Source organism: Musca vetustissima, unplaced genomic scaffold (assembly GCF_032173495.1).
Source record: "Musca vetustissima isolate MV318-11 ecotype Yass unplaced genomic scaffold, APGP_CSIRO_Mvet_v1 utg29017, whole genome shotgun sequence".
NCBI lineage: Eukaryota > Metazoa > Arthropoda > Insecta > Diptera > Muscidae > Musca > Musca vetustissima.
In genome coordinates this window covers 150,424-163,008 of record NW_026877999.1, presented here as the reverse complement: position 1 = coordinate 163,008, position 12,585 = coordinate 150,424, and the positions used below count along the sequence as shown (strand labels likewise).

Here is a 12,585-nt window from a genome sequence, read left to right as displayed (position 1 = left end):
TGTTTTTATTATATATATTCAATTTTAGTTTATAGTTGTTTCTTCGTTTTTGTTTTAAAGTTTATCTAAAGTTTTCATATTTTGCTAGCAAACATTATTGGTAAGCGAACATGAAAATTCTTTGATAAATATAATAATTAGAATTTTGTATTTTTTTCTGTTTAGCTGTAACTGTCATAAACTGTAATATGTATGTAGTAATGTGATTGATGATTGGATTTTTTTATTTCTTTTATATTTAAAATTATGTGTTTTATTTTCATCGTTTTTTATTTATTTTTTATAATTATTTATTTTTTATAATAAACTTACAAATCTCTATAATAAATGCCACGTTTATTGTGATCTCATATTGCTATTTTTATATGTTTTTGTTGTTTTTATATGTATAATAATAATCATAAAGTATGTTTGTATGTATTTTAAATATGCGGGAACTTTTATAGTGTTTCTGTTTCTATCTTTCTTTGCCTTTGTTCTAAACGGCAATCTTTTTTGTTTCAATACTTTTGTGTCACTTAATATTAGCGTTTAAACTGCATCGTCATTTTTAATTAGTATATTTGCTATTTGTTGTTGTTGGTTTTGTATTTCTTATTTATATATATATATTGCTATTGCTTTGCATTGTATGTGGTTAAGTATATATGCATTTTGTTTGTGTGTGTGTATATATGTTTTGCATGAATTTTGTTAGTTGATAATTTGTTGTTTTGTATTGGTTTTCAAAATGAATAATTTCTTTTAAAAAAGTTTAATGGACGTTAATGGATTAGCAGCATCATTTAGTCCATCTTGATATCAGACTATATTTTTGCGAAATACTTCATTTGGATGTTGTTGACTGAAATTTTGACGTGACGAACATTGCTGAAATGAAAAGAAAAATATAAAGAATGGAAATTATTATAAAGAAATTCGTAAAGTATTAGAATTGAAAGGTATTAAATTCAGAAATCCACTTAAAATATATACGAGAGGTGCTCTAAAATAGTAGCAAATCAGTATAAATTAAGTATAATTTAAACCTATTTTAACAAAACTTTGAAAACTCCATTCGATACACTATGTGAAAATATATGGTGAAAATTTTGGTTCATTTGACTCTTTAAATATTGATCGGTATAAATAATCAATAGGCAATATAGAAAAGTCGGACGGGGTCGACTATATGATACCCTTCACCACTTTGGATATATTCAACTGATGTATCCAGACAGACGTCGTCTTTTCCAAGGAACATTGATATGAGACTGAAGTAACTTAAAAATTAGGTTGGGAGAAAAAGAAATCCATTATTTGTTTATTTTCTCGTAAAGTATCAATCAAACAATTTCAGATTTATGCTCATGGGAAGGGTGACATTTCGCAGTAAAAACCAATAAGGAAAGTTGAAAAAGTCGGTCAGGGCCGATTATATGATACCCTTAACCAGTTTGGGTACATACAAGAGATGCTCATATGTACAATATACTTTAGATAGAATAGATGTGACATTTTTAGAGGACCATTGAAATGGAATCGCACGAAATTAACTACGATGATAGATATTTCAACTAAATTAAAAGAACCCATACCTGTAGTAACTTCAACATGGGTCTAACTCGATTCCTTTTGCCTGTTATTAACATATGCACCACAGTGTGGTGAAATATACAAATAGACGGACATGCATAAATCGACTTAGAAAATGATTCCATGCATATTCTTAAAAGGAACTATGGATCTATCTCGATTCTTTTCGCCTGTTACAAACATATGCACAAAGACATAATACCCTGTACCACAGTGTGATGAAGGATATAAAAATCGGACGAAGCTATATATGGGAGCTATATCTAAATCTGAAGCGATTTCAAAAAAACTTCGCATGCAACAATCTGGACCTTATTCAGTACTCTGTGCAAAATTTTGTCTCAATCGGACCAATACTGGCAGTGTGGTGCTCTATTTGCATAAAATCGGACGAAACTATATTGGGAGCTATATATAAATTTGAACCGATTTTCTCCACTTTGAATAGGTTTCACCCTTGGGCCAAATAAGTGACATGTGCCTTATTTCATCCAAATCGGATCATAAATGCGACCTGTACTTTGTTCGCAAAAATACATGGACGAACGGACATGCATAAATCGACTCAGAAATTGATTGTATGTATATTCTCAAAAGGAACGAACCATGGGTCTCCATCGAATTATTTTGTCTGTTACAAACGTATACACAAAGACATAATACCTTGTACCACAGTGAGGTGAAGGGTATAAAAAGTGTCAATCGGTGTTGCCGACAAATTTATACACCCCCCGCCAAAGGTTTGCGGAGGTTCCATCTTCGGATTTTGATATTATGATGTGCAAAGTTAGGATAAAATCGAACATTCCATTCGCATAATATTGAATTTATAAATATTGAAAATGTTGACCATTTGTTGGGGAGGTACTAGAAGTAGTGGATCAATTGAACTAGATCTGGGCTTGGTAAATATAAATGATTGTGCAAAGTTTGGTTCAGATCGGGCATTCCATTAGCGTCAAATTATATTTACATGTTTATAATGATGACCGACGGGTCTCACCTTCGGACTTGATCTAGGATTGGTAAAGGTAATAGGTTTTGCAAATTCTGGTTCAAAACGGGCATTCCATTCGTCTAATATTGGATTTATAATATTGAAAATGTTGATCCTTGTTTATTAAGGGGGGGGGGGGGGGGGGGTGTCACCAGAAGGCGTATCTCACCTTCGAACTTGATCTAGGCTTAATAAAGACAATAAATGGTGCGATTTTTGGTTCAAATCTGACATTTAACTCGTAACATTGGATTTATAAAGATTGAATCTTGTAGCTATTTGATGGGGAGTTTTCAGAAAGAGTGGACCATCTGGGTCTCATCTGCGGACTAAATCGAGGCTTTGTTAAGGCAATAGGTTGTGCAAAGCTTGGATTAAATCCGTTCGTTACAGTATAAAATCCATTTTTATTATGATGTGCAAAGTTTGGATGAAATCGGTTAGCCCCTTCCAGAGTTATCGTGAAAACCAGCCCGCCAGACAGGCCGAAGGAGATTTGTAAATCGACTCCAAATTTTCTAAAACATGGGGTGTAAAATCTATATTATTTGAGGCACATTTGCCATAAGGCTGAGGGTATAATAATGTATATTCTGCCACAGTTACATAATCCTTCAACTACGCAAGCAATTGGCAAAATTGTCAGAAAATTTTAAGAGGCCAGAGCAGCTACAAATATTGCAAGGCATGTTCATTATCGTTTCACTCATTCCGTTCAAAATATCGCATGCTGAAAGCATTGCCGAAGACCCGAATGTGTAGATTTCTCATCGTTCTTAGAAATTAGGACTGTCAAATAGTGGCGTATTTGCATTTAGATCTACACCTACATTCATATAAAGTCCAGTTTACGCAAAAACTGAAACCATTGAAAGCACACTATCCACAACGTCAAATATGAGTGCTTGAACAACATGCTATTGGAGAATACCACTTGAAGAATTTGTGGTTTCAACAATACGGTGTCACATGTCACACAACGCTAGCAAATGTAAGAGACATTTCCTGGCAGCGTAATTTCTATTCAGGGTGATATTAACTGCTTATTAACATAACATTTTTTATGGGGCGACGCGAAGTACCGTTTTTATGCAGGTAAAACTTCAACTCTTGAGCACTTAAAACCAACATTCGTCAAGTTATTGCTGAGATACCACCTTTTTTAAATAAAAACAAGTGAAAAAGCGTTAAGTTCGGCCGGACCGAACTTTGGATACCCTCCACCATAGATATACTGGCAGGTACTTGAAATGAAAATATAGGGAACATACAAAAAAATGCACCTATACCGACATATCTACAAACCGATTATGTAAACAATAATTTTTAATAGAAAATTATACCCTCAGCCTTATGGATAATTAGTGTGTATACACTATCACACGGTGAAAATGTGCCTCATCGAAATATTGGTTCTAGACCCCATGTTTCTTTGGACCAAATCCGTTTCAGAAAAAATTGATTTCATCCCATCTTATTATGTCTTCCAAACTTAGTTCAAGTCCGAATTTGGGGAATATTGGTCCATGCCTTCTAGTACCTCCCATACAGGTGCTACGGCTAAGCCTAAATGCGGGCTATAGTTCACATATAGTTCATTATCGAACCGTACGGCACCCTATCTCAATTCCTTCGGAAGATAGCGTGATTACAACGGACGGACGGACTTGACTAGATCGTCTTAGAATTTTACCCTGATCAAGAATATATATACTTTATAGGGTCGGAAATGAATATTTCGGTGAGTTACAAACGAAATGACAAAATTAATATAACCTCCATACTATGGTGGAGGGTATAAAAATGGGGTTATATGGGGACTACGCCTAAAAGGGGTTGACTATTAATAATTTTTGGTAGGGAGATGTGTTTCCATATAGGACTGCAAAATACAAATCTTCAGGGATTTCGGTTGAAAAACGCGCTTAAGAACCTCAAAATGCCGAAATTTGGGGGTACCTTTATATGGGGGTTACCAGAAAAAATGGACTATTTATAATTTGAAACCTAATAAGAACTCAAAGTACTAAATTACAGGCAATTCGGTAGAAAAATACGACCAAAACCCCCAAAATACTGAAAATTAGGAGGTACCGTTATATGGGGGATACCAGAAAAAGTGGACCTATACTTATAATTTTTTCTGGAGACATTTAGCACCCAATAAAAACACAATGTACCAAATTTCAGCGAATTCGCTTGAAAAACGCGCTCAAGAACCCCAAAATACCGAAAATTGGGGGGTACCCTTATATGGGAGCTATGCTTAAACGTGGACCGATATATCCCATCTTCGAACTTTACCTGCCTGCAGACAAAAGACAACCCTATGCAAAATTTCAGCACCCTATCTCAATTCCTTCGGAAGATAGCGTTTTTTTACCCTGATCAAGAATATATATACTTTATAGGGTCGGAAATGAATATTTCGATGAGTTACAAACGGAATGACAAAATTAATATACACTCCATACTATGGTGGAGGGTATAAAAAATGAACAATTTCCTCTAAACAGTTATCATTATTTGCATACAGCAAACATCATCTACAATTTTCAAACTCCTATAACTTAAATTGCTTATTTTCACCTTAAGCGTCTTCCATTTTTTTGTGTCCGTAAAAAATTGTGTCCGTAATAAATTCTCCCAACATATATACAACAACAATGTAACAGCTATTAATTTACAAACATTAGATCCTTAAATACACATAGTTGCCCAGTAATCCACTTAACTACACTAAAACCTCCAATATTTAATTAAGCTTATAAATTTCATAAAATATTCATTGATTTTTAAATAATGAAAGGATTACCAAGTAACTACAACTATTAAGGTAAAGTGTTGCAACACCATTATCTGTGCCAAGCAGGGCAGGGCAGTGCAAATTTCCCACAATGAGAATTGTTGCAGAACGGCAGCCTACCATTAACTGCATATCCAATTAAAAACACATTGTATATTTGTGTGTATGTGTGTGTGAGATACTTTAACCCAGTAGAAAATACTCTCTTGCGTGACAATTTCGTTAACGAAACGTTGACGAAATTTATGGAATTGTCATTCATGACTAAACACATGATATGTCGTCGAAAATGTCGTTCTTCTCGAAATATGAAAACAAAACAAAAATAGTCTGAATTAAGTGACATTCTTTCTGAAAAAATATATAAGAAATTTGAGATAAAGAAGACGTGTTTTCTTCGTTAAAATAGGTAAGATTAAAAGAATATATAATTATTTATACCATTATTTAAATGCAATGTTGTACTCTTAGGACAATTGGTGAAATATTGTAAGTAAAATCTGAAAGATGTTTCATATTCCAATGCATTTTAATTTTGTTGTTTCACTCCAACTTATCTGCTTATTTATATTGTATGTATTATGTAAATATAAGTTATAAGAAATGTGTGCTATAAAAAATATAAATTAAAAATATGTACATATATTTTTATTTGAATTTTAAATGGGGTATGATTGACGACAAGATTGATGACAATAGGTATACAGTCATCAACGAATGTGTAAACGACAGGAAGGGAATCTGTCGTTAACGAAAAGTAGGGAGATTAGTCGCCGAAGTTGTCGTCAACGACAACATCGCTTATCCTGTCGCCCAAGTTGTCGTGCATGAATACTGAGACACTTGTGTGAAAATTCCGTCAACGATTTCACATTGTTGTCTGCAAAGTGTCTTCAAGGAATTGCCATTGTCTTACACGATTCGTTAATGTTGTCTGCAAGACACTTTCTACTGGGAAGGTAAAACGTTTAAATCGTTTGATATTGATTTGTTGTGGTATTGCTAAATGGATGAGACCACAATGTATAAACACACACACATTGTCGTTGTCTTAATAGGTGATAACCCTGTTACATAGTGCAGGTGACGGGTCAACTGTTTGCTTTATATGTATTTGCATTGTGGTTTAGGTCAATGGAATGTAATTTCTATATATATGTATCCATAGATATGTCGTCTTCAATTATAGATTTACATATATTTTACTCTTTCATTTAATGGGTTACTACTAGTAAACTTGTTTATGCAAAACTTACCGCTTGTTTTTTTTCCCATGACTTCATGGCTGTTTTGTACTTCTCAAATTCATGACACCAATCTGAATAAATTTTCTGATAGTCATTACTTTTGTTGGGTGGTGTACATCTGTAAGAAGAGAAAAAAGAAAATAATGACAGTTGTTTTTCAAGTCGATGTGTGTATTTGTAATGGGGATACAATTCATATTAGTGAAGTTATTGGAAATAAAACGAAACACCTGCATAAAAAAATGTTTAACCCTAGACTGGTGAAGAGTATAAAAAGTAGGACGAAGAAATTATTTTAAAGAGTCTATTTTTTCTAAAGTTGATCGTATTTTTATTTAAGTCATTTATAATTCATTCCTTGACAGTAGTATTGTATGACTGCGTAATAGATGCCTGCAATAAATTTACGAATAAGAACAATATATTGATGGAATGTAAAATATATTGCGAGTATTGTCTAACCTCCGGATTTTGTGAAAATTTTCGTGACAATCGATCCGCAATAATCTCATCATCAACCTCCACATAAAAGGACTAAAGCAAGAATATTAAAATTCTTCACAATGGAAAATGTATTCACAAGCATGATTTATACACTTTTTTCAAACGAGACATCTCCAAATCATAGTCTGTGGATGCTTTAGGAGCCACTTCTGGCGACGAAAAATCGTTGACTATATATTGGTATCTATGTTCTATGACGCAATAAACTTTCTCAATCTTCAATTTTAAGCGAGTACCCCCATTCCATCCTTGTTTATTTTTTCAAAGATCTATATGTAACCAGTAAGGAAAGTAGTATATTATACAGATGCATCCTAACAGACGTCGCATCGTTCAAGTACCATTAACATGAACTTGGATGAACTAATATATATGAGATCTTTATATGAACCAACTTCGTTCAATCCATACACATATCATTCGCACGTTGTGCACAATTTCATGTCAATCTAACAAACTTAAGGAGTGTGGTGTACCATTTACATAAAATCGGACGAAACGTTAGGCTACACTAACTTTAGTACTTTGTTCAAAGTTAGGTCCCAATCGATTTAACTTTAGGCCTTTTGTGCACCAATTACTTAAAATCGGATAAAACTATATATGGGAGTTATATCTAAATCTGATCCGATTCCAATTAAACTTGACTCACGTTCTGCTATACCAACTTCAGTTCATTGTGCAAAATTTTGTGGCCTAACTTTTGGTCCATAATATATATATATATATATATATATGCACCTATTATTTCAAATCGGAGAATCTATATACGAAGCTATATCTAACCCTTAAACCATTTCAGCAAAACATTGCAACTGGTAGTAATTCAGTACGCTGTGCAAAGCTTTGCTCAATCGTGCAATTATCGAGAGTTTCGTGCAATATTTAGTTAAAATCTGAATCTGAACCGATTTTCTCCAATTTCATTAGGATTCGTCCTTGGGCCAAATAAATGGGCTGTGCCAAAATTTATCCAAATCGGATTATCAATGCGACATGTTTAACATGTACAGATGGACTGTCAGCCGGACAGACGGACATGCATAAATTGGCTCACAAAGTGATTATATGTTTATTCTCAAAAGGAATCATGGGCCAATGTCGATTTCTTTTGCCTTTTACAAAAATATGCACAAAGACATACCACCCTGTACCACAGTGTCTATACACCCTTGTCGTAATTAATCAAATATCCACACCTTCTGTAGGTCCTTCAAAGAAAAAAATTTAAAAGATCCATACTTCTGTAGTTCATTAAAAATATTTAAAAAACCAGTGAGCGGAGCAGTATAGTCGGACGGGGCCGACCATATGATACCCTACACAACTTCCACGAAAATGTAACTTTCTGTGGTACTACATTCTGAACATGGGCAATACTTCGCGATATTTGCACCCTCTTGAAATTATAGGCGTTGTCCTTGACCATACCTGGATCCTCAAAGCGATCCGCGCTTTATTTTCGCCCTATAATGTGGTAATGGTTTACTTAATAATATATGAATACCTAAGCACCTGTAAATATTGAAGTGTAACTCCCACATCCGAGTACATACGACAATATAATTGGTATCGATTTAAAGGTCAACCACTCCTCTTGGATATACTATCAACTTCTTGGGTCTATATCTATAAGGGGGAAATGTATACGCTATAGAATAAAATTTTTGTAATTTCTCACACAAAAGTCTGGGTCCATTTGACCCGCCAAATATTGACCGATCTTTATCAAAACAGGCATGATTACTCTTTGGCCAAATCTCCTTCTCCATGTAAAATTCGCGAAGTTTGGGCCATAATTGCGGCCTCTACAGCGACCAGGAAAACCGACAAAAATTAAGTATTTGGTCCATTTCATTCCCTAATTATTAACCGACCTTTTCCAAAAACAATAGGGGTCTTCATTGGGCCGAACCCATCCTACATGTAAAATTTCGTGAAGATTGGTCCGTAACTGTGGCCTGTATCGCGTTTACAATTTATAATGGACAGACGGACGGACGGACACATGTCTAGATCGGCTCAGCTAGTCGAGATATGAAGATTGGTATACTAAAGTTGGGTCTAGGACCAATATTTAGCGGCGTTACAAACTCTTGGGGCTGCACAAAGCTATAATACCCTGACAACATAGTTGTGCAGGGTATAAAAATCCACCACCTTTTGTTGGTCCTTAAAACAATTTTTTAAAACTTCCACACCTTCTATAGGTTCTTATAAATATTTTTTTTTAAAAATCCACGCTTTCTATAGATCCTTAAAAATCCCCTTTTTAAGGTCTCGTTCTGTTTTACGTGCTTTGATGGTTCTTTCCAACGGAAGTTATGTAATTTAGAATTTCGGCAACGTAATTTCTAATATTTTGACATGGTCCAGCCTCATTGACAGAAATATATTTGGAAGATCTGCTTTATGATGTATGGACCGACAGAACTTTCCCACATTGTAACTTATTTCGACTGTCGTATACTGAGAAGACTGCAATTATATTGATCACCTGAACAAATTTCGCACCTTAGCACCTTCGTTGAACAATCAGGATATTTCCGAATAAAACAAATGCACATAAGTCTTCGATCCTTTTTCCAATGACTTGTATTTTCCATTTCCCTACCTTCCACCTAATATTACTCCCCAAAAATTGTGTATTTTCATACTCATTTTCAACATACCTATGAGCATCCACGGTAATATTATAACTGCATAGCAAGGAACCACCCAAATGGCAATCGTAACGTCCACCATCAGCCTCATTAACAGATACCACAACCAAACCTCGTTCGGTGGTTTCAATATATTTGGTGGGATTGTATTTGATTTCATAGCTGCAAATAAAGTAAAAATAAAAATAAATAGAAAATGAATAAAAACACAAATGTGTGGTTCGGTAATTAAAATTAAACAACACCAATTTTGCCAATTAACTTTCACATACCGTCCCTTATCCTTCGAGTGGTGATACCATGTGACCTGTTCATTTTTCAAAACCTCGGGAATTTTCACAAAACAACCCAAATGTACACTTTGGCCATAGGTAACGGTGATTTTCTTTTTCAACACGCTGGAATCGCAAATGTCACTCGTTTCGTTGCCAACATCCTGAAAATAGAGAAGGATAGATGTAACGATATTTATAAAAATGATTAGTCAAATGGACAATTTTCGGTCGCCTAAATCTAAGCAATTTCGGAGTACAATTTGGGGGTATTTGTTTAGAATTTTATTATTATTAGAATTTTATGTTTTATTTTAAACACATTCCCATGGTCCTTCACACGATACTACCCAATATATTAGTCTATATTGCAACAAATATATACATATTAACCATACATCTCAACACCATTTTTTGTCATCTTCATCATTTTCCGTCTCCACTTGGAATGGTATATAACCGAAAAACTCCCCTGTAAAATAAACCATAGAAAAACAACCGAAAAAAAACTCACCTGCAACAAATCCAATTCGTACGGACGACATGTATTGGCATCCTTATCCCAGCCACAGTATGGATCACGTACACAACGGAAACAATTGTCATAGCGACGATTGCACATGGCCATGTCGATTTGTTTGACACGATGATCCGTGGCAACGTACAACGATTTACGTGTCTGACTGATTTGCATCACCTGAATGGGTTCATTGGGGGCGATTTCGAAGATATCCAAAAGCTTCGACAGAGATTCACCGTTGCGATAATACTGAACGATTTTGTAGATGTGTCCCGAATTGGAGCCAACATAATAAACGGTATATTCCTGATTTAAGATATCGATTTTAATTCTGTTGGAGAGGGGAAGAGAAAAAGAGAACACACACAGAAAATTGTTAAATTCAATCATGTTAAAAATAAAAGAGAGAAGCAAAAAATAATTGTAAAGAATAAATAAAAATAATATCTTCAGTGTTCATGAAAATCGCTGTCTTCGTATTTTATTTGGACAATAACGGGATTGTTATGGCCATTAATATGATACCTTTTGTAATTAAAGTTTTACAAAAAGGATTTCAATATATATTCACACACACAGAAACGTACAGAAACACACACACACATAGATGCGTAACATTTGCAATTGTTTTCCCAGCGTTTCGACTCTGGAGGGTGCCAACAGCAACAGAATAATAACAGGATTTCAGGTAATCCTGGTAATACAAAATTCACAGTGTTTCGAGGGAGACAAATCGAAGGGAACAAAACGAAAAATTAAAAATGCAATACAAAAATCGGTTTTCTTATCCTTAAATATTAATTTGGAGCAGATCCGAAATTAATGTTTGGCTCAATGAGATCTTTTTCTTTTCAATATTTCAGAAGAATAGGACACTTCTTCATAATCTACAATGTAAACGACATTTGTTTGTAAATTTAGATAAGAAGTTTTCCGAGCACGGATCTGTTAAAAGTGTTTTTGAGTACCCTTTCTGATATTTTTTTTAAATATTTGGAGACCAAAAATCTCGTATTAAGGTATTTATTTTACGATTTTGGAAAATAAGGACAAATGCGGCACACAAGGACTTGAGGTAGATGGAAGACAATTTTAACAAAACATTAAAAAAATTTGACAAACTTGTGTTGTATCTAAGAACCTGGAATGCTACATTACAGGTCTTTCAGACAATGTGTCTAACACCTATATAAGAACCTGGAATGCCGCATTGCTGGTCTAACACCTTCGAAAAACGGAAAACTGAGGCAAGGACCTATATCAAGAATATGGAATACAAATTAAAGCCACATCAGTGGAAAATGCTGCCAATTATCGAAAATAAGTCATTCAAATCACGATAGAGCTCTCTACCAAAAAACGTTTTTGTTAATGCCATAATATGGTAATTAATGAATATTGGCCCATCTTTTCGTATATGGACCATATAAAGGCACAACCAATTCTCGATATTTTGAGAATTTTATATACTAAAAATTTCTGGTCCTCATTCGATCACAAGCCTTACCACCAAAAATCGGATATTTGAAGATTTTGTAGATCCATGGATTTTCACGAAATTTGGCAGAACGTACTGAATTAAGCCTAGAACGATATGTGCTAAATTTCGTGAAAATCGGTTCAGATTTCGATATAGCTCCCATATATATTTTCGTCCGATTTTATGTAAATGGTGTACAAAAGTCCCTATATATCATTCGATTTGCACGAAATTCGGCATAATTCACTGAATTAAGTAAATAATGATGTGTTTTAAAATTCCTGAAAATCGGTCCAGATTTAGATATAGCTCCCATATATGTTATCGTCCGATGTAATGTGAATGGTGTACCAAAGTCCCTATATATCATTCGATTTGCACGAAATTTGGCATAGCATAACGAATTAAGTCTAGAACGATGTGAGTTAAGTTTCGTGAAAATCGGTCCAGATTTAGATATATGTATAGCTCCCATATATATTTTTGTCCTATTAAATGTAAATGGTGCACTAAAGTCACTA

The 12,585-nt window shown here is 34.3% G+C and overlaps 1 protein-coding gene across 1 annotated transcript in view; it reads right to left on the bottom strand.

The window, feature by feature from the left end:
• Positions 1 to 744: 744 nt before the first annotated feature.
• LOC133322773 (semaphorin-2A) overlaps positions 745 to 12,585 on the bottom strand; it is a 156,520-nt gene continuing 144,679 nt past the window's right edge. Inside the window, exons 9-13 of the mRNA XM_061531736.1 lie at positions 10,579 to 10,915; positions 10,065 to 10,228; positions 9,802 to 9,954; positions 6,635 to 6,743; positions 745 to 870 (exon numbers count right to left, since the gene is read on the bottom strand). Of these exons, the coding sequence (XP_061387720.1) occupies positions 802 to 870; positions 6,635 to 6,743; positions 9,802 to 9,954; positions 10,065 to 10,228; positions 10,579 to 10,915 (832 nt within the window). The 3' untranslated portion in view covers positions 745 to 801. The remainder of the gene's footprint in view (positions 871 to 6,634; positions 6,744 to 9,801; positions 9,955 to 10,064; positions 10,229 to 10,578; positions 10,916 to 12,585) is intronic.